General features: G+C 40.5%; 1 protein-coding gene across 2 annotated transcripts in view; it reads right to left on the reverse strand.

Moving 5' to 3' along the window:
- LOC308365158 (uncharacterized protein) overlaps window positions 1-16,597 on the reverse strand; it is a 38,012-nt gene extending 21,415 nt beyond the window's left edge. For both annotated transcript variants that reach the window (XM_080838503.1, XM_080838502.1), the window contains exons 1-3: window positions 16,490-16,597; window positions 4,997-5,090; window positions 4,278-4,562 (exon numbers count right to left, since the gene is read on the reverse strand). In XM_080838503.1, the coding sequence (XP_080694629.1) occupies window positions 4,278-4,562; window positions 4,997-5,078 (367 nt within the window). In that variant the 5' untranslated portion in view covers window positions 5,079-5,090; window positions 16,490-16,597. The remainder of the gene's footprint in view (window positions 1-4,277; window positions 4,563-4,996; window positions 5,091-16,489) is intronic.
- Window positions 16,598-20,678: the final 4,081 nt, after the last annotated feature.

Genomic DNA, 20,678 nt, shown 5'->3' on the forward strand with positions numbered 1-20,678 from the left:
GCACAGATCCATAGAGGTGCACTATTTAAAGTAACTGTGTGACTGTTACATGAAATGAGTACTCAACTAGTAACTTATGTTGTAAACACCTATTAGGCATATCATTCTACTGAGGAGTCGCACCTTCGGTGCCCGGGCACTGATCATTTTAATAAGGCCTAGGAAAAAAATGTCCTGTAAAATTAGGGTAGGTAGGTAGGTAGGTAGGACAAAGCCCCCGGTAACCGTCTATCCGTGGGTATGGCCACAAGCTCAGAGTCAGAGTAAAGTTTTCCAGTTTTTTTTTTGGTTTATTACAAACTCATTAATTCCATTCCATCAGGCATTCACAAATCTCACAAAGAACATTCTATTTAAACTTCATGTGCTATAGGCTACCTTTATATCCAGCAGCTGATTATGGCAGATTTCACTAGCTTGTGTCGGACGGTCGCTCCAAGTCTGTTTACTAAACGTTATCACCGTCTGTCTGCACGCTCGCGAGGCTCACTCACTTACGACCAAACAGAGCTGTGCGCTTGCGACCATAGACTCAAACAGGCGGGATTGTTAGGTGTGAATTTGACGATCTCAAAATTAAAAAAAATGCGAATAGGGCTAGTTACGCCACTGTCCACAATGAAGTGCACCTGTTGACATTACAAATTGACGGAATAAAATGTTATGAACGTCTCAGTCTTCACATATGACGGAAAAAAACAGCCTGTGTCACTGTGATCTCTCGTCATTTCTGCCGTTCTCATTCTATGCTTGTCAATCTGGGCTTCGTTTCCCGAACGCGCACTTAGCCTAAAAAGCACTTGAAATTGCTCGTAAGAGGATTCCTACGTTGCAGACGGGTTTCCCAACGCCACACTTAGCTTAAGTGTATCTTTCGTTGAGAAGAATTCTACGTGTGGTCAGGACCAGTAGTAACTTCACACTTAGCGATTTAATCCACCAGGGGCGTCGTTCGACCGTCGTTCGGAAGAAAGGGGAATTCAAAAAAAAAAACACGGCTACTTGAAGCGAGGAATATTTTACATTAATAAAGCTATCTACACAACTTTTTATATGTTTATAATGACTCGGTTTGATCTGAAATGTGCTACGCGACCAATGGAGAGTATGTAGGTCTTAACTGAAGCTTTGAAACAGTAGTTTTATGGCACAATTAGCGCTTATGCCACCACTCCATTGGCTTATATGGTAGCATTCTAGCTAGATGGTTGTATACATATATATTTGCAACCATGTTCTTTATTGAAACTTTTTTTAAATCGCTAGTTTCATAGCTCATACAGTCACGCATGACGTACGCTTCAAACCCCTCGACACCTTATCCAGGGGTGTCGTTCGGCCTATTGTAGAAGAAATCCAAACGATGTTTCTGTGTATAGCACATCATGAGAATGTCATTGTTTCACCTGCCTATTCCCATCAAAATAGAAATAATTTGAGTATTTGAAAATAAAGATTAGGCTATACAAAACTAGTGCAGTGCCCGTAGGAATTATGCATTCTGTAGTGTTAGCAGACGTAGGGCTGTTGGGTAGTGTAATGGCAAGACATAATTGCACTCCACATAGGTACAGGTTACACTGAAGTATTGTTGTGATGCATGTTTCCTTTTCATTAAGAAATGTGTTAATGGTAGCCTTTTTGGAGAGTTACCAACAAATAAAGTTTGAGATTATGTAGTGGATGCAGTTGAATATACTGTAGATGTCAACGTTGCTGTCTAAACTATAAACTAAATGTCATAAAGAAAGACATTATTTAAAATGAAGTTATGGTTGAAATAGGATCACTTCTTTATTGTAAGGGTAAGTGTAGGGTAAGAATGGTCATGCAGTTGGACTCAAATGTAGGTTCATTTTATTGAATGTATGTAGCCTACTGTACTGTATGACTTCGATGATGCTAGCTTTGACAGCCCACTCTCAGACAGATCGTAATAAATGTCCTTACAATGGGAACACAGTCTAAATAGGCTACTCTGCTGGAGATGGCGTTACTATCCCCGCCCCGAATTCAGTGCACATTGCACGTTCGATGCACGCATAGGCTAGCTAATTTCACAGCAATTAACGTAAACAGGTTAACCTGACGTAAACAGCTCCTAAGAGCTACTTAAGAACTCGTGCACGTTGCGCTCGTGCACCTGACTTTAAGTTGATGGTTGGGAAACGCACTTAAATAGAAAGTGTTACTTAGTGTACGATGTCGCGAAAATCCACGTAGGCCGTTAAGATACGTCGTTATCGGGAAACGAGGCCCTGTTTTGCTATCCTTGTTAATTTATTTTATCCGTAAAGGTGTTGATGTTGTTCAATTTCATATATTAATTTAAAGTTGCCAAATTTCAAGTCATCCATTCTTCAATACTAGCTGCGACCTTATCTCCAAACCGAAAGTAACGTGTGTACATGCAGAACTCCGCCTTGCGCGATACAGAGAGCAGAGGACACCCCGCGATCATCTAGAGACAAAAATGACATGCCGTTGTGTAAATAAGATAAATAACACAAGGCTTTTTATTTAGTGTAATAAAAGAACAAACCTGTTCTATAGGAAAGGTAACCTTAAATGACTTCCGTTGTGATCTGGGCCTCGTTTCCCGATAACGACGTATTTTAACGGGCTACGTGGATTTTGGCGACATAGTAGACTCAGTAACACTTTCTATTTACGAGCGTTTCCCGAACATCATCTTAAAGTCAGGTGCACGAGCGCCACGTGCACGAGTTCTTAAGTATCTCTTAGGGTGGAGGTCGCCTGTTCATCGATGTCAGACGAGTCGATTTTCTCACTTGTGTATACATGGGTGTCTCGGCTACGTCATCACTGGTTGCATGCGCAATCTTGCGGCAGAAAGAAGCAAGATAACGTTGAAGTGGATGAGAAAGCTGTGGAGGAAGGCAACATGACAGGGAGTTGTTGTGTGGTGAACTGCTCTAACAGAGTTGGTAAGATGTTCAGTATACCTAGGAGGAAGCATCCGTTTGCCAGGAAAAATAAAATATCAAATCAAATCAAATATAGAAAAAGGCTCAACAATGTACAAGGTTACGTTTGGGAATATTTTGAGGGTGTGTGCAAGCATTCATGGCAACAGAATAGGGAACGGTAGGCTAAATAAGTAATAAACAATACATTTAAACTGGGCTTTCTGTATTCATTTGTATTAGGGTAGATGGCTTTCTGCCGCGGATTTGCGCACGCAGCCTTCAATGTTTGTATAGAAGAAACCCATGTATAGGCTCATGAATGAAGTTCCAATATAACAAGTGTCGACATAAGAACAATACCTCAATTAATATATATAGGCTAGCGGGTGCCACCCTCTTGATTGATTTCCAGCCCGGCTCAATGACATGTCAATTTCCTAATATTGCAGCCTAACTACACAGTCAGAAAAGCCATCTCCTCAGTTCAATAACATATTATATTGTATAATCTTTATTTTCAAATACTCAATATTCTTTATTTCTATTTTGATGGGAATAGGCAGGTGAAACAATGACATTCTCATGATGTGCTATACACAGAAACATCGTTTGGATTTCTTTTATAATAGGCCGAACGACGCCCCTGGTGGGTTGTATCGCTAAGTGTGAAGTTACTACTGGTCCTGACCACACGTAGAATTCTTCTCAACGAAGGATAAACTTAAGCTAAGTGCGGCGTCGGGAAACCGCTCTGCAACGTAGGATCCCTCTTACGACCGATTTCAAGTCCTTTTTCGCGTTCGGGAAACGAGGCCCTGGTGCTTTATAGAAAATAAAATTGAGCAAAATTAACTTGACCTTCCAGGGGGGGCGGGGGGTGCCGTTGGGGGGGGCGCTGAGTTCAGAGATATTTTCTTACTATGGTCTTCCGAAGTCCGTAAGAGAAACAGTTAGACATTTTTGGGGGGAAATCGACAGGGAAACGCGGCCCACCCTTAAAAAAAAGTCTAGGGTCGGCAGTTTTTTTTAGGGTCGGTCGGGAAACAGGAAACACAAAAAATAATTTCCTAGGCCTAAACAGATGCACCACATCAGCATCTATAGAGACCTTACATTTTAACACAATCCAATACCAACAATACCATGCAGTCTGACTACATTTGACAGGAAAGACAGTGCAAAGAACTATCACAAACACTATCCATCCATCCACTCATACATACATACAATTATATACCGTATCCCCACATTTAAACATACATAAATGCCATGCTCTGTCTTCATCACACAAGCACCATAGTTTTATTGAAAATATTTTTTTAACAGAAAAAAAACAGTAGCACTCACCAAGTACATTTAAGGTCAGAAACTTTGATGGGTCCTTGTTGTTCACCTCAGCTGAATAAATCCCACTGAAATGTTGCTGGAGTTTTGAGATTGTCAAGGCCCAGGTTTTCATATCCAGTGTAGTGACATCTTTAAATATGCTATAATAGGTCGGTGCATCATCGCCCTTAAACCATTCTGCAGCTTTGTCCTTGTTGTGTTTCCAGATAATGGAGGTGACCTCTTCAGTCACTGGCTCCGCCTGCAACACGATGGACCCTGCGCTCAGGCGAAACACTTTCTCTCCTGAAATGGGAAAAGTGGTAGAGATGATAAAACATATTATTAACACATGCAACAGATTCTTACACCAAGAATTAGGCACATCCAATGGGTAATACATTACGTCTTTTATTTTTCATTTCAGGAAAGTAAACAAAGTGCTGAAACAAAAACATAGTGCTAACAGATCTGACAGAAGTAACATTTGATTGAGTTCTGTAGAGCATAGATATTGCACAGGTCCCCCGCTGGAATGTTATATTTTTCCTGATTGACACTGGCTCACACATAGATAAATATTAACTCCTTTTATTAATGCCATGAGCTGACCTCTTATACCATTTATTTCATTCCAAGTAAAGGCAATGAGGATATGGGTTCCATACTCAAAAATCACAAAGCTGAACTATAAAACATGGCCACTATGGATTCAAGAAACGATGCAGTGTTGTTTTTACCTGAGGTTGACACTGTGGCAACCAATAGCAGTGGAACAAACACTTGAAAAAGCAGCATAGCTCCTCCCATGCCAACAGCCATGCTGCAGCCACGCTGCAATAGAAAAGAAACACAGAAAAAGCTCAAATAAATTCATCATGACCTCGCTTTCTGTAACCACTTAGTTGGGGCTGGAAGAGTGTAGTGTGATCGCTGCTCCCTAGTTCATGGTTTAAAGCAGCAATAAGGAGTTCTGTTCCAAAACTAGCAAGCTAAGTACCTAAAAGACATGCAAACAACTGGCAAACACCACCAACAGCCCAGTTGACACTGATATAAGCTTGCCAACACGCTTACTGGTGTCTTTTGGCAGTATGTGAAAGCTTTTCTTTTTCATTTTTGCAGGGTATTCCAGCCTGGTACACAGAACTACATAGGACATATCCTGGATGGCTAGTGGGAAAGACACAGGGTGTTTATTAGGGGTGGGAAACTCTTGGCACCTCACGATTCGATTCGAAATCGATTCAGAGGTCAACAATCAATTTTAAATCGATTTTGTAATTTTTTTTTTTTTTTTTACCACATCCATTTTATGTTGAAATGCAAGCTGCATCGACTATTGCATTGCTCATAGAAAGTCAAAAATGTGACCATTAAAAGCTTTTTCTCTAATAAAGCAAATAGAGAAGGTAATTCATCTGTTGATTTTCTTTAATTATCAAACACAAAGTAGGAAGTGATTTTAGACTCTGAGTGGCAAACTCAAATGATTCAATAGTCGAAATGCATCAATAAACGTTTCGAATTGATAATCGATAATTGCATTTCAACATAAAATGGATGTGTAAAAAAAACGATTATCAATTTTAAACCGATAAAACGATTAACAATCCATTTCGACTTGTAAAACAATCGAGTTTGCAACTCAGAGTCTTTCTACACTTCCTACTTTGTGTTTTCATTTCAACATAAAATGGATGTGTAAAAAAAAAAAAAAAAAACGTTTTTTTTTTTTTTTTAATTACAAAATCGATAATGAACTTTTCTGAATTGAGAGAGAATCGTTTTAGAGAGAATCGAGAAAAATCGAATAATCTATTGTTTCCCCCACACCTAGTGTTTTTCTTTCCTTCACATGGTCATATGCTATCAAAATGATAATTCAATACATATCTGTCTTTGCCTACTATCCACTTTGCTATTCAACACATTTGTCAGATCCATTAATAATGAATGTGCTACAACGGAACAATGACGTTGCTAAGATTACAAGGAGGTTTCAGAGAGACACATTCCATTACCAGTGAGGTATAAACCATAAAATGTAGTCATTTAGCAGAGGCTTTTATCCAAAGCGACATACAAGGATGTAATCTGTCTCCTCTCAGCTCATCTGTCTCATGTCCTCCTCATCTGTCTCCTCCTCTCTCCTCATCTGTCTCCTCCTCTCTCCTCATCTGTCTCCTCCTATCTTCTCATCTGTCTCCTCCTCTCTCCTCCTCGCTGCTCGTCTGTCTCATGTCCTCCTCATCTGTCTCCTCCTCTCTCCTCATCTGTCTCCTCTGTAACACCCACCAACGTAATAACTTCCCACCAACGTAATAACCCTGCCAACGTAATAAAAAAGTGTGCATTTTAGACGTAATAGCCCGGCCAACGTAATCATTTCCTGCCAACGTAATAATTCTTGCCTCCTGCCAACGTAATACACAGCTTCCTGCCAACGTAATAAGTATTACATTGGCAGGAAATTATTACATTGGTGGGAAGTGTAACACCCACCAACGTAATAACTTCCCACCAACGTAATAACCCTGCCAACGTAATAAAAAAGTGTGCATTTTAGACGTAATAGCCCGGCCAACATAATAATTTCCTGCCAACGTAATAATTCTTGCCTCCTGCCAACGTAATACACAGCTTCCTGCCAACGTAATAAGTATAACATTGGCAGGAAATTATTACGTTGGTGGGAAGTGTAACACCCACCAATGTAATAACTTCCCACCAACATAATAACCCTGCCAACATAATAAAAACGTGTGCATTTCAGATGTAATAGCTTGACCAAGCTTGAGAAGTCTTACATTTTGTTACATTTTGTCCCACCAATGTAATAAATTTGATCATTTGCTTTATAGATTCCACTGGGCAGTAAGCTCTTATTTGTATTGAAGACTTTGTTCCCAATGACATTCTCATCTCTTGTCTGACACATTTAACTATACAGTTTTGAACAATAATACAAAGAAATAGTGATGGCAACAAAGTTAACTTAGATGGCAACAAAGTCTACATGCAAATGCAACCCTAATTCAGGGCCCTGTTTCTCGACAGGTTAGTTGCTAACTAAGTTAGCAACTTACTTGGTTGCAATGCAATTTCCCATTGGCAACTTACTAAGTTGCTACTTAGTTAGCAACTAACCTGTCGAGAAACAGGGCCCAGTTAATGAATAAAAGTATTTTGATTCGTTTGTGCGTCGTTTGTGCACGATTGTGCAGGCAAAATGAGCGTTTGTGCACAAACCGTCTTTAAGATATTTAACTTTTAGGACTTAACATAAATAAAATGATAAAAAACCAAACAGTGACATACAAATGGTTTGTGCACAAACATTAATTTTACCCACACACACATGCACAAACAATTCCAAGCATTTTTGAGTCATTTGGATGTTGACGGGGTGCTGCGTCACCTACTTCCAAAAAATTAAAAGTTAAATTATATAAAAATGGTTTGTGCACAAACGTTAATTTTGCCTGCACAATCGTGCACAAACGATTCCAACCATTTTCGAGTCATTTGGATGTTGAGGGGGTGCTGAGTAGCCTATGGTCAATTAAGGTCACAAAGTTAAATAGGCCATCTTAAAGACGGTTTGTGCAAAAACGCTCATTTTGCCTGCACAATCGAAGGCCTACCAGAAAACAGTGGAAAAGAGGCATATATCTGTACGGTTAAATGTGTCAGATAAGAGATGAGAATCCTGACATGTCTTTGCCCCTTCAATACAAATAAAAACTTACTACCCAGTGGAATCTATTAAGCAAATGATCAAATGTATTACATTGGTGGGACAAAATGTAACAAAATATAAGACTTCTCAAGCTTGGCCGGACCATAACATCTGAAATGCACACTTTTTTTTATAACGTTGGCAGGATTTTTACGTTGGTGGGAAGTTATTACGTTGGTGGGTGTTACACTTCCCACCAACGTAATCATTTCCTACCAACGTAATAAGTATTACGCTGGCAGGAAGCTGTGTATTACGTTGGCAGGAGGCAAGAATTATTACGTTGGCAGGAAATTATTACGTTGGCCGGGCTATTACGTCTGAAATGCACACTTTTTTATTACGTTGGCAGGGTTATTACGTTGGTGGGAAGTTATTACGTTGGTGGGTGTTACACTCCTCCTCTCTCCTCATCTGTCTCATGTCCTCCTCTCTCCTCATCTGTCTCATGTCCTATCTCCTCATCTGTCTCATGTCCTCCTCTCTCTTCATCTACCTCCTCCTCTCTCCTCATCTGTGTCATGTCCTCCTCTCTCCTCATCTGTCTCCTCCTCATTCCTCATCTGTCTCCTCCTCTCTCCTCATCTGTCTCCTCCTCTCTCCTCATCTGTCTCATGTCCTCCTCTCTCCTCGTCTGTCTCATGTCCTCCTCATCTGTCTCATGTCCTCTCTCCTCATCTGTCTCCTCTCTGCTCATCTGTCTCATGTCCTCCTCATCTGTCTCCTCTTCTCTCCTCATCTGTCTCCTCCTCTCTCCTCATCTGTCTCACGTCCTCCTCTCTCCTCATCTGTCTCCTCCTATCTTCTCATCTGTCTCCTCCTCTCTCCTCATCTGTCTCCTCCTATCTCCTCCTCTCTGCTCGTCTGTCTCATGTCCTCCTCATCTGTCTCCTCCTCTCTCCTCATCTGTCTCACGTCCTCCTCTCTCCTCATCTGTCTCCTCCTCTCTGCTCATCTCTCTCATGTCCTCCTCATCTGTCTCCTCCTCTCTCCTCATCTGTCTTCTCCTCTCTCCTCATCTGTCTCACGTCCTCCCCTCTCCTCATCTATCTCGTCCTCTCTCCTCATCTGTCTCATGTCCTCCTCTCTCCTCATCAGTCTCCTCCTCTCTCCTCATCTGTCTCCTCCTATCTCCTCCTCTCTCCTCATCTATCTCCTCCTCTCTCCTCATCTGTCTCCTCCTCTCTCCTCATCTATCTCCTCCTCTCTCCTCATCTGCCTCATGTCCTCCTCTCTCCTTATCTGTCTCCTCCTATCTCCTCATCTGTCTCCTATCTCCTCATCTGTCTCCTCCTCTCTCCTCATCTGTCTCATGTCCTCCTCTCTCCTCATCTGTCTCCTCCTCTCTCCTCATCTGTCTCCTCCTCTCTCCTCATCTGTCTCCTATCTCCTCATCTGTCTCCTCCTCTCTCCTCATCTGTCTCATGTCCTCCTCTCTCCTCATCTGTCTCATGTCCTCCTCTCTCCTCATCTGTCTCATGTCCTCCTCTCTCCTCATCTGTCTCCTCCTATCTCCTCCTCTCTCCTCATCTATCTCCTCCTCTCTCCTCATCTGTCTCCTCCTCTCTCCTTATCTTTCTCATGTCCTCCTCTCTCCTAATCTGTCTCATGTCCTCCTCTCTCCTCATCTGTATCCTCCTCTCTCCTCATCTGTCTCCTCCTATCTCCTCATCTGTCTCCTCCTCTCTCCTCATCTGTCTCATGTCCTCCTCTCTCCTCGTCTGTCTCCTCCTCTCTCCTCATCTGTCTCCTCCTATCTCCTCCTCTCTCCTCATCTATCTCCTCCTCTCTCCTCATCTGTCTCCTCCTCCTCCTCCTCAATAATATTTCAATAACTGATCTACCGCTCTCTGACCATCATTGTATACTTTTTGATGTGGAAATCATCTTACCAAAAACCACAAAAGAATTCTTAGTCCATAAAAGACATCTAGACGATGAAGCTACGGAGAGATTTTCTGAGCAGATTGCTCTATATGAGCCAACTAGTCATGACTGCTCTCTAAATGAAATGGTAGAAAACCTAAATGATGCATTATCATCTGTGTTAGACTCTGTAGCCCCACTTAAAACTAAAAAGAAGTTTACAAGTAGGACCTCCCCATGGCTAAAAAATAAAAATGTTAGTGAAATAAAAAGAAAATGTCGCATAGCAGAGAGAAAATGGAGAAAAACAAAGACCACTATCCACCACGGTATCTACAAAGATGCACTAACTACCTATAACAAAACCATCCGTCTAGCAAGGAAAGGTTATTTTTCCTACATTATTACAGAAAATGCCGGAAATTCCAGAGTTCTGTTCTCCACCATTGACCAGCTGCTAAACACTGTCCCTGCCCCCCCACTATCCTCAGCAGCTAAATGCGAAGAGTTTGCTCAGTTCTTCAAGAACAAAATAACATCGATCAGATCTAGTATCACTACTACTGGAGGTGAAATTGACATCAGTAGATCTTGCAACTTAACTATGAGCACTTTCACATGTATCACACTAAGTGAACTCTCTAAAATCATCATCGAATGTAAATCTACAACCTCAGATATTGATCCCATTCCCACTGCATTCTTTAAGCGAGTGTTTGATAGTGTCTCAGGTCCGGTCCTTGACATCATAAACACATCCCTTAGAACTGGCGTTTTCCCAGATGCCTTCAAAACAGCTGTTGTAAGGCCCCTATTAAAGAAACCCAAATTGGATACCAGTACACTAGCAAGCTATAGACCCATATCCAATATTCCATTTATTAGTAAAGTCCTGGAAAAGATAGTATTAGTCCAAATAAATTCCTATCTGGAAGAAAATAACATCTTGGAAGTCTTTCAGTCAGGTTTCAGAAAATATCACAGTACTGAAACCGCTCTCACCAAAATAATTAGCGACCTCAGACAAAACTCTGATGCAAATAAAGTTTCTATCCTTATCCTGTTAGATCTTACTGCAGCATTTGATACCATTGATCATGACATCCTAATCAATAGACTTGAAAATCTTATTGGGTTCTCTGAGTGTGTATTGAACTGGATCAAAACATATATTAGAGGAAGGAAGTTTTATGTCAGTCTAGGAGACCATATGTCCGAGAAACATGAAAGCTGCTACGGGGTTGCACAAGGGAGCTGTTTAGGTCCATTGCTCTTTTCTCTTTATATGTTACCACTCAGTGACATCATCAGAGAACATAGTATAGATTTTCATAGCTATGCGGATGACACACAATTGTATATTTCCGCTGAGCCAAATGATGCAACAGCAATAAACTCCATTACCAACTGTTTATTGGCAATAAACAAATGGATGAACAATAACTTTCTAAAACTCAATGAGGACAAAACTGAAGTCCTACTTATCGGCCCTAAATTAAAAAGAGAGATGCTCACCAAGAATCTAGGAGGTTTATCCCGGTGGATTAAACCTGAGGTGGTTAGTCTTGGTGTCACCCTGGACTCAGATTTGAATTTCAACTCCCACATTAACAAAGTCACCAAAACCGCTTTCTTTCACCTCAGGAACATAGCAAAGGTACGATCATTCTTAAACCAAAATGATGCCGAGAAGCTTATTCATGCTTTCATATCGAGCCGGCTAGACTACTGTAATTCACTTTTTACTGGTCTTCCCAAGAAAACAACTGTAAGACTCCAGCTCATTCAAAATTCTGCAGCTAGACTATTAACCAAAACTAAAAGGAGAGAACACATTAGTCCTGTCCTAGCTACTTTACACTGGCTTCCTGTTACCTTTAGAATTGACTTTAAGGTCCTCCTCCTCACATGCAAAGCTCTAAATGGACAAGGACCTAGCTACATTGCTAACTCTCTTACTAACTACACACCAGCTAGAACACTGCGATCATCAGATACAGGTCTGTTACAGGTCACCAGAAGCAGTCATAAGAAGATTGGAGATGCAGCCTTTGTCAACTACGCCCCAAAATTATGGAACACATTACCCGTTAATATTAGGGAAGCAAACACGCTAGACACCATCAAAAGGCAGCTTAAAACCTATCTTTTTACCAAAGCATTTTATTAATTTTATCTGGCACTTTTTATTTCTCTGTTCTCTTTGAAACTGTTTTAAGGGTTTTATGACTTTTATTACTTTTACTATTTCTCTGTAAAACTGTTTTGAGGGTACCATGGCACTGTCGGAAACCATATTGTGGCTCTATATATCACATATTATTCTCAGAGATATTTCCATAACAAATGTTCTAGTCCCCTAGGTGCAGTCACCTTCCTTAAGCCTGTAAAAGAGAGCTAGTGTCTCTCCCGAAGCCCTGAAGTGCGTTCGGTGGAAGAAGACGAAGAGGCCTCTGAAGGAAGGGTATAGAAGGAAGGGTGGCCTTTGGCCGGGGAAACATAGCTAGGGAAAATATTTAACAGGGTAGGTCGGAATCTATGGAGCAGCACTATGGTTTCGACTGCGCTAAATACCAGGCAGAAGGGTTTTATTACTTTTATTATGATTTTAATATTTTAAGCCTATCGGAACATCAGGTTCTGATACGATGTTGACCAATATTTTATTGCTCCTGCTGCTTGCTCTTATTGATTTTATGTAAAGCACTTTGAATTGCAACTCCTGTACGAAATGTGCTATATAAATAAAGTCTTACTTACTTACTCCTCTCTCCTCATCTGTCTCATGTCCTCCTCTCTCCTCATCTGTCTCCTCCTATCTCCTCCTCTCTGCTCATCTGTCTCATGTCATCCTCATCTGTCTCCTCCTCTCTCCTCATCTGTCTTCTCCTCTCTCCTCATCTGTCTCACGTCCACCTCTCTCCTCCTCTCTCCTCATCTGTCTCATGTCCTCCTCTCTCCTCATCAGTCTCCTCCTCTTTCCTCATCTGTCTCCTCCTATCTCCTCCTCTCTCCTCATCTATCTCCTCCTCTCTCCTCATCTGTCTCCTCCTATCTCCTCCCCTCTCCTCATCTGTCTCCTAAACTCTCCTCATCTGTCTCATGTCCTCCTCTCTCCTCATCTGTATCCTCCTCTCTCCTCATCTGTCTCATGTCCTCCTCTCTCTTCATCTGTCTCCTCCTCTCTCCTCATCTGTCTCATGTCCTCCTCATCTCTCTCCTCCTCTCTCCTCATCTGTCTCCTCCTCTCTCCTCATCTGTCTCCTCCTCTCTCCTCGTCTGTCTCTTCCTCTCTCCTCATCTTTCTCATGTCCTCCTCATCTGTCTCCTCCTCTCTCCTCATCTGTCTCATGTCCTCTCTCTCCTCATCTGTCTCCTCCTCTCTCCACTTCATGCTCTTCTCCTCTGTCATGTCCATCCTCCTCTCCAATCTCCCCCACTGTCCTCTGACATTGGACCCAGTGAACCCAAAATGTAGTCTCAACATTATTAGATGGATGTACTGATGTATTATTTTTTTTAAATCCAAAGGCTTATAGTATTCCAAATCTCATAGTATCTTAAAACAAAAAACACATTTAGTAGGCTGCCCTAGTCCTTGCAAGTAACGATATATTCTATTTATTGCGGACAGGGATTTATGAATAAAATATTTGAAGGAGAAAATATGCTACCCTGTGTCCCTTCCAGGGCACATTTAAGTAGGCGCAGACTTATGTTGTAACATGTCATCAACATGATAATAGCAACTAGACGTACAGCATGAATTGATGGATTTAGATGGATTATGGGCCCTATGACTCCCAGCGTGCACAGCAAGAAGCAACTCACAGACCAACCACCCTGTGCTTACGTAGCAGATCCTGTAGATTGCCCACATGAGTCAGACCATATCAACACACACAAGATCTATTTATGTATTTTAATTGCCAACAAAAAGAACATTTAACATTTTTTGTGTGTGTTTTTGGGTCCAAATTTTCAGTAGGGACAAAAAACGATCTAATGCGGTTCAGTGTTGAGTTTGGAGTTAGTTACGGTGGCCATCAGTTGTCATAAAAACGCAACAGGCCCAGTGTTATGGTTTGTTGGTTTTTTGGCTACTGTAGAAACATGAAAGAGCTGCAACATGAAGCTGTAGCATATATCTACAGTAGCCCACCAAGGGTCACCTCCTAGCTAATAGGAATAGAATATGAGTCTCTGCATGGTTTGAATGTGCTTTAAAAATACATTTTACTTGACTTGACTTTACTTGACAGTGCTGAGTGTGGTAACCTATGGCTTAACTTAGCAAGGGACTGATTCATTAAAGTAAGTTTGAGATCATTTTGGTGGTAAACCGGCTTGTAATATGGAGAATGGCACTTGTGCCACTGCCACAGCACACCTGATGCACCTGGTATTGCACTATGTAACTTTGGGGTACAGGGTGCGAGACCTCTTGCGAGAACTATTTAATGTTTTATGGCACCACCTCACCCAACAACAACTACATCCTTGCGTTAGATATAAGTGGAAGCTTGTCATCCCTGTCTCATAGAGATTTGTAGTTTTTCCAGATGCTCAGTCATCGACCTGTCCTGTCTCAAGCTAACACCCAAATAAATGAATCTTATGTCGAAACGTGTGATCAGTCTTCGTCAATCTCATGCCAATAAGCACTGAAAATGTGCAACCTTGAAAACCTAACTTAGTTAGCTTGAAATCAATTACAATGTTCAATTTATATTGATCATGTTGCCAGCAGCATTTTATTAGATTAAACATTCAAATGCTATAAAAACAGTGTATATGGTTTGAAAACACCCAGCAGTATTTCAGTAAAATTAAAATGTCTCATCCTTATTGTGTTATTCTTTGGGATAAATTGTTAATTTTAAACATTTGCGTTATTTTGCAAAGAAACCGTTCAGTTATTTCCATACAAATGCAAGGACTTTTGCCATGCCTGCCTGCTGCCTTTATAATATATTGCGTAATGATGAAATAACAACATAAATATTCGGCTTATGTTAGATTTCATGAAAAACCCTAGGTTACAAGCTGGATAAATTAGTTTTCTACACTCTGCTGGCTCCATCGCAATCAATGTATGGATTGGAGAGAAATAGTCGAAGCCTTGCGCCGAAGTTCAATCTTTTCTTGAACCAGCAATTAGACGAGGCTTCGATAGTCACTGTCGCTGCCAAATGTGAGTCCGCTGCCTGATGTGAGTCCGCCGCTGCCTGATGTGAGTCCGCATGCGCAAACACAAACGGTTTACGGCAGAAGGCTCAGGAGCAAACTATCCAAGACGTGCATGCTCATACATGGTTTAATATCAACGTATCTGGCTTCTCTTAACGCATAATGTAGGTTTATTTAACGTAGTGTTTTATAATTTTGTCAACGGTTTACAGCATAAGGCTCAGTGTCAACATATGGGGCTATGTTGTATTACTGTTACTAGTAGGCTAATGAATGCACAGCTTAACTAATTATTCAATAAACATGAAGCTTAACATCATAAACCTTGGTGGATTCCAAACGTAAACCAATGCGCTTGTCATTCCACTTCATGCTGTAGCCTACACCACCAGCATTACCTGGCTCGTTGTACTACAATAGTGTCGCAAAGTTTGCGCATGCGTCCTCACATCAGGCGGCAACAGTCACGACGCGAACGTCAAGACGTAATTTCCCCTAATCGAGACAGAGCTTCAACGGGAAGTTCTTCAACTTTTTGATACAATAAGCTTCGAAGACTCGGTTACAAGGGTAAACCCACGACCACTCCCTATGGAGATATGAAGAGCCGTTATTTAAGCGAACAAAAACTCAGCGAAACATGATTACCGGTGATAATACACAAATGAAAACATAATTATGAATACTATTCCATTTCTGCTGACAGATCTCCTTAAATCCTACACAGTGTAGCCTACCTCTAAGCATAGCCCTGAGTATTTTCAACCTGGAAACGGGTTTATTTATAGCAAAACAACAGACAAGACGGTTTAACCGCGTGAATTCTAACCTGCATGGTCTGAAGGAGGGACGAGTAGCATAAACAAACACCACATATTAAGTCATCATTTCAATTAGCTAACTAGCTAGCTTACTAACTTAAGCGACGTCGGTAATGTAACAGACAGGGCCGGTAAAAAAGGGCATGGATTTTTCTGACTTTCACTCCACCACTGGCTAAAGCCCTATTCATTACTGGGCCTTCGTCCTCTCAGAAGCAGGGAAATTCAGTCCACACCTCCGTCATCAGATATGAAGCCGTAACACTACATTTCACTTAGGCCTACGCCACTGCGGGCATGTTGCATATCACACAGCCAGCGGCGCAACGCCTATTCTCCCTACCCAACACTTTCTGTTAATTAAGGTAGGCTACATGAGACAGGAGAATAAGGCATACATGTCCTCCCATTGTAGTATCACCTATGCTTGTTCTTTAAATTAGGCCGTTAATAAGGCCATATTCGTTGTACAACTCAATTGTCTGGGGGGAAAGCTCATACGCGAAAACCGAGTTAGCTGCTACAGGGTGGGGTTTCCCAAACATTTGTGTAGTAAGCCGAAAGGAACTAAACTTTTTGTACCGAGAACGTAATAGACGTTAACAGCGCCTTACCTGAAACGTGTTGAACCGAAAAAAAATAAATAAAGATAACAGCTCAGGAATGAATATGCGAACTCCTCTCAGAAGTCACGAATCCTTTACCGACCAGGCCGAATAAGAACGAAACCGAAAGTAACAAAAATGCCCTCCCGTCTTCTTCGGGGAGACACAATGGCAGGATGTGTCCGCCCTCTAGTGTCTTTCCCAAATAGTTGCACAAAAATATATATAGACGGGAGGTTAGATCTTGCATGTCAACCTAACACGACAAAATTGATCGCGCTCAAAGTTGATAAAGGTACAAGTAGGCAATTATGGATGGACATATTTATCAACTTTTTCACATCGATTATCTAGGCACACTTAAACTATACTAAACAATTTTCTACATTTAAACTTTGCAGTCTTGTTTAAACAGCATCCAATGGTAACACTGTCAGTCTGAAGGTAAACTGGAGGCCTACCTTTATTCCGAAAAAATGCAAAGTAGGCTACATTAGAATCCTCAGACGCCTCTGAATAACATATTCTTACAACCTGTCCTCCATAAGAAAATAGATTATGCAAACACTGTTGATTCATGGTGCATGGACTATCCAATGTAAACTTGTGTCAGAGCTACATCTTAACATGTATGACAAAAAAGATACCCAATTCCTACTTTTTTTTTATTCAGTTGTCATGAGCATGCCACATCCACTGAACTGAAAAGCAAAGATTCTCCGTTGTCTAATTATTGTCCACATAGAGCATGCAGGAATAATACAGAACATTCCATTCCAAGCCATTTAGCTAATTCCATTATTATGTTATTTAAAGGAGGATATTATGAAAAATAGCCAAAATTATCTGGCATGTCTACCCACACAAAAACGCTGGAAAAAACAACCCAGGCAGTTTGTTATGATTTCTCTGTGTCATAAACGATACACTTAATACAGCACGTTCAATCCCACAAAGCCATTTTCTCCTATTATTATTACTAAAGCTCCTATTATTATGTTCTTATGGCAAGATTGTCCTTTCACATTCAGACCTACTGAACTGCTCTATGTACAGATTCCGCAGTGGGAAATGTGCTTCATGTTTTGTAAATGTCCTGTTATGTGTTTTATGGTGATGATGTTAAACATTTGTGAATTGTTATGTTTGTTTTCCAAAAACGTCAATAAAAAAATGCATCCCTAAGACTAGCTCACTTGTCAACGAGAGAAAGCCCAGACCGACTCTTTTTGTGTCTCTTGCTTGGTTACGCTCTCTTTTTCTACTCTTATCCTCCAACAACATCTTCCTCGGTTTCTGTGTGGCCTCTGCCATGCTGTCCATACAGAGAATACTGCGCCAACTTCCTCTTATAGCTAACAGGAGGGTCTAGTCTACAAGGCATGTAACTGTGTAAATGTGTACAAGGTTCATTGAACATGGAGCATTTTCATGCTCACTCCTTTCTCCCTGTAGTGGCCCTTCCACAGGCATTCTGTTTATGTAGAAAATGCATTACTGGCTGATGTAAAAACAGGAATGTCTCACAAATCATGTTTAATGCCTTTTTTTAAACCGAACGATTACAATACAGACAATACTGTAAACATATACAAACATACATCTGACATTTGGCACTGATACGCAGTACACCAGCAGCAGTTCATTTCAGTCTCCTTTAAATTAAAAGCTTCATAATAATTCATCCTGAAGACAGACCTGTTAAACGCAGCAAGTGGGAAAACATTAATAACTCAAACTTCTTCCTGTGCAGAATTATTAATTAATTTGATTCATTAATTAATACTTTAATATTAGTTGATTATTGATTATTAATTATTCGATTATTCATTAATTATTGATTAAGGCACTGAAACAGATTTTACCATGATCATTACGTTTACTCATTTGGCAGATGCTTTTACGCTCAGGCTTCAGGACAGTAGGAGACCTTGGAGTAAACAGGGAGTAATACACAAAGACAGTGTGAGAGTGATAATGATAAAGTAAAAGAGTGATAGGAATGACAGTGATAGTGTTGTATTGACAGAGATTGAAAGAGGTTGAAAGAGTGACAACAAGCTGTTTCTGCTGCTGATTAGTTTGACTTATTAGCAGCTAGCTAGCTGGTGATCAGGAGAATGATCAGTCCACATCCTTATCCTCTAATCCTAAATTAGACTTGTTTTGATTTTTATTAAGAACAGCTTTGGGAGACCAAAATGTTTCATGTGTCTTCAGGTGCTAGTGAACAAAGCCATGAAGCCAGCTTAGCTAAAGTGACATCTCATTATAAAGCACCCAGACAATAAGGGTTTACGATTATGAGGAGGTATTTGCAAAATGTTCTCCCCTATGAAGTGAACCTACAGTATGACATTTATTTTGAAACATACTAATGTATTTAAACTTTGTATAATAACATTCACTGCGACACTAGATACAGAACAACACCAGAACAACAAATGACCATGTTTTGTCTTTACACACAAAGTGAAAGAAAGTATTTTACAGTAGTGTCCTGTGGGGATTCATTTTCAGCTTGTCAGCATAGTTACGCCACTGTTCAAGTCAGCTTGAAGAGCAGCTGATAGTACCAACAGATACAGTTTCTAAACGCTACTCAGTACTGTGTTAGCTGAAAACAGCAGCATGATCTTTGGAAAGCACCTAGATAACCTTCTTATACAAAAAGGGTGAGTTGACATCATCTGGGGTTTCCCCATTGTCCACGACCACCTCAGAGGTCTCAGGCGTTGGCACTTCCTCTTGTATAAAGATATATTAAAGGATACATTATGTTAACCAGATAGTGAAAATGTGTACTTGAATAATAGTATTGTGGAATCTATTTTATGTTTAGATGAACATGGATTAACTCATCTGTATGAAAGTCTCACTTAGGGAAGGCAGACTAGTTGGGAAAACAGTGACTTAGCCATAGAAATGATTCACTGATGTTAGAGGGAGCAATAAAGTTACTACACAGGCACATTCCAAGAAAGGAGGGGGTCTGACAGGACCCCTGGGGGAGTCTGTCACGACACACACACCTAGGAGGTCTCAGAGGAGTTGGAGAAGAGGGAATAGTTAATTCTGGTTGGTTTTGGCAAACAGCCAGATAGAACACACCCCACAATTTACAGGCCTTAAAATGGCCTGCAGACTATTCATACAATGAGATCGAGCTAATCCATGGACCATCTCCTTATTGTAGCTTATTACAGTGCATGAAATGCCCTGTATTGTTATTCCTAGGCTTCTTCTTCTTCTTCTTCTTCTTCTTCTTCTTCTTCTTATTCTTGTTACCTTTTTCTGCGATTAATTCAGCCCGAACCACTTAACGTAGAAACTTCATTCAAACTTTGTCGCGTAGGTCTTGTAAACGACACTTATGCTATGTATTTTTCACTTTTCTAAACTTTATACTTTTTAAGATATTAAAGAAAAACGAATATAAATTTCTCCCATTGACTTACATTGGGCCATTATGACATCATAATAGGGTCTTTAAACTGGCTTGCACCTGTGCTTTACTGACACCTGTGCCAAATCAAAGGAACCTCCTCTCTCTCTGTCCCTCTCAATTTAACTGTAACTAGGAACATTAAGACACCATCCATTCTTTATTTTTTTTCTCTCCATCTGTCCATCTTTCTCTCTCAGTCAACTTTCTCTCACCCTCAATCTCTCTTCTTCACTCCATTTTTATCTCCTTTTTTCAATATTTTCACTCTCTCTTTATCTCTTCATCCAGAGCCACTCTTGTTCACTCTTCTTTCCTTCTTCCACTCTTTTTTCCTTTCTTATTTTCTTCTTCCATTTTTCTTTCCTTCTTCCACTCTTCTTGCCTTTCTTTTTTCCTTCATCCACTCTTCTTTCCTTTCTTCACTCTTCTTTCCTTCTTACACTCTTCTTTCCTTTATTCTTTCCTTCTTTCACTCTTCTTTCTTTTCTTATTTCCTTCTTCCACTCTTCTTTCATTATTTCACTCTTCTTTCTTTTCTTCTTTCCTTCTTCCACTTTTCTTTCCTTTCTTCACTCTTTTTTCTTTTCTTCTTTCCTTCTTTCACTCTTCTTTCCTTTCTTCTTTCCTTCCACTCTTCTCTCCTTTCTTCACTCTTCTTTCCTTTTGTCTTTCCTTCTTCCACTCTTCTTTCCTTTCTTCTTTCCTTCTTTCACTCTTCTTTCTTTTCTTCTTCCTTTCTTAACCTTTGCA

This window comes from Sprattus sprattus, assembly GCF_963457725.1.
Source record: "Sprattus sprattus genome assembly, chromosome: 5".
Classification (NCBI taxonomy): domain Eukaryota; kingdom Metazoa; phylum Chordata; class Actinopteri; order Clupeiformes; family Clupeidae; genus Sprattus; species Sprattus sprattus.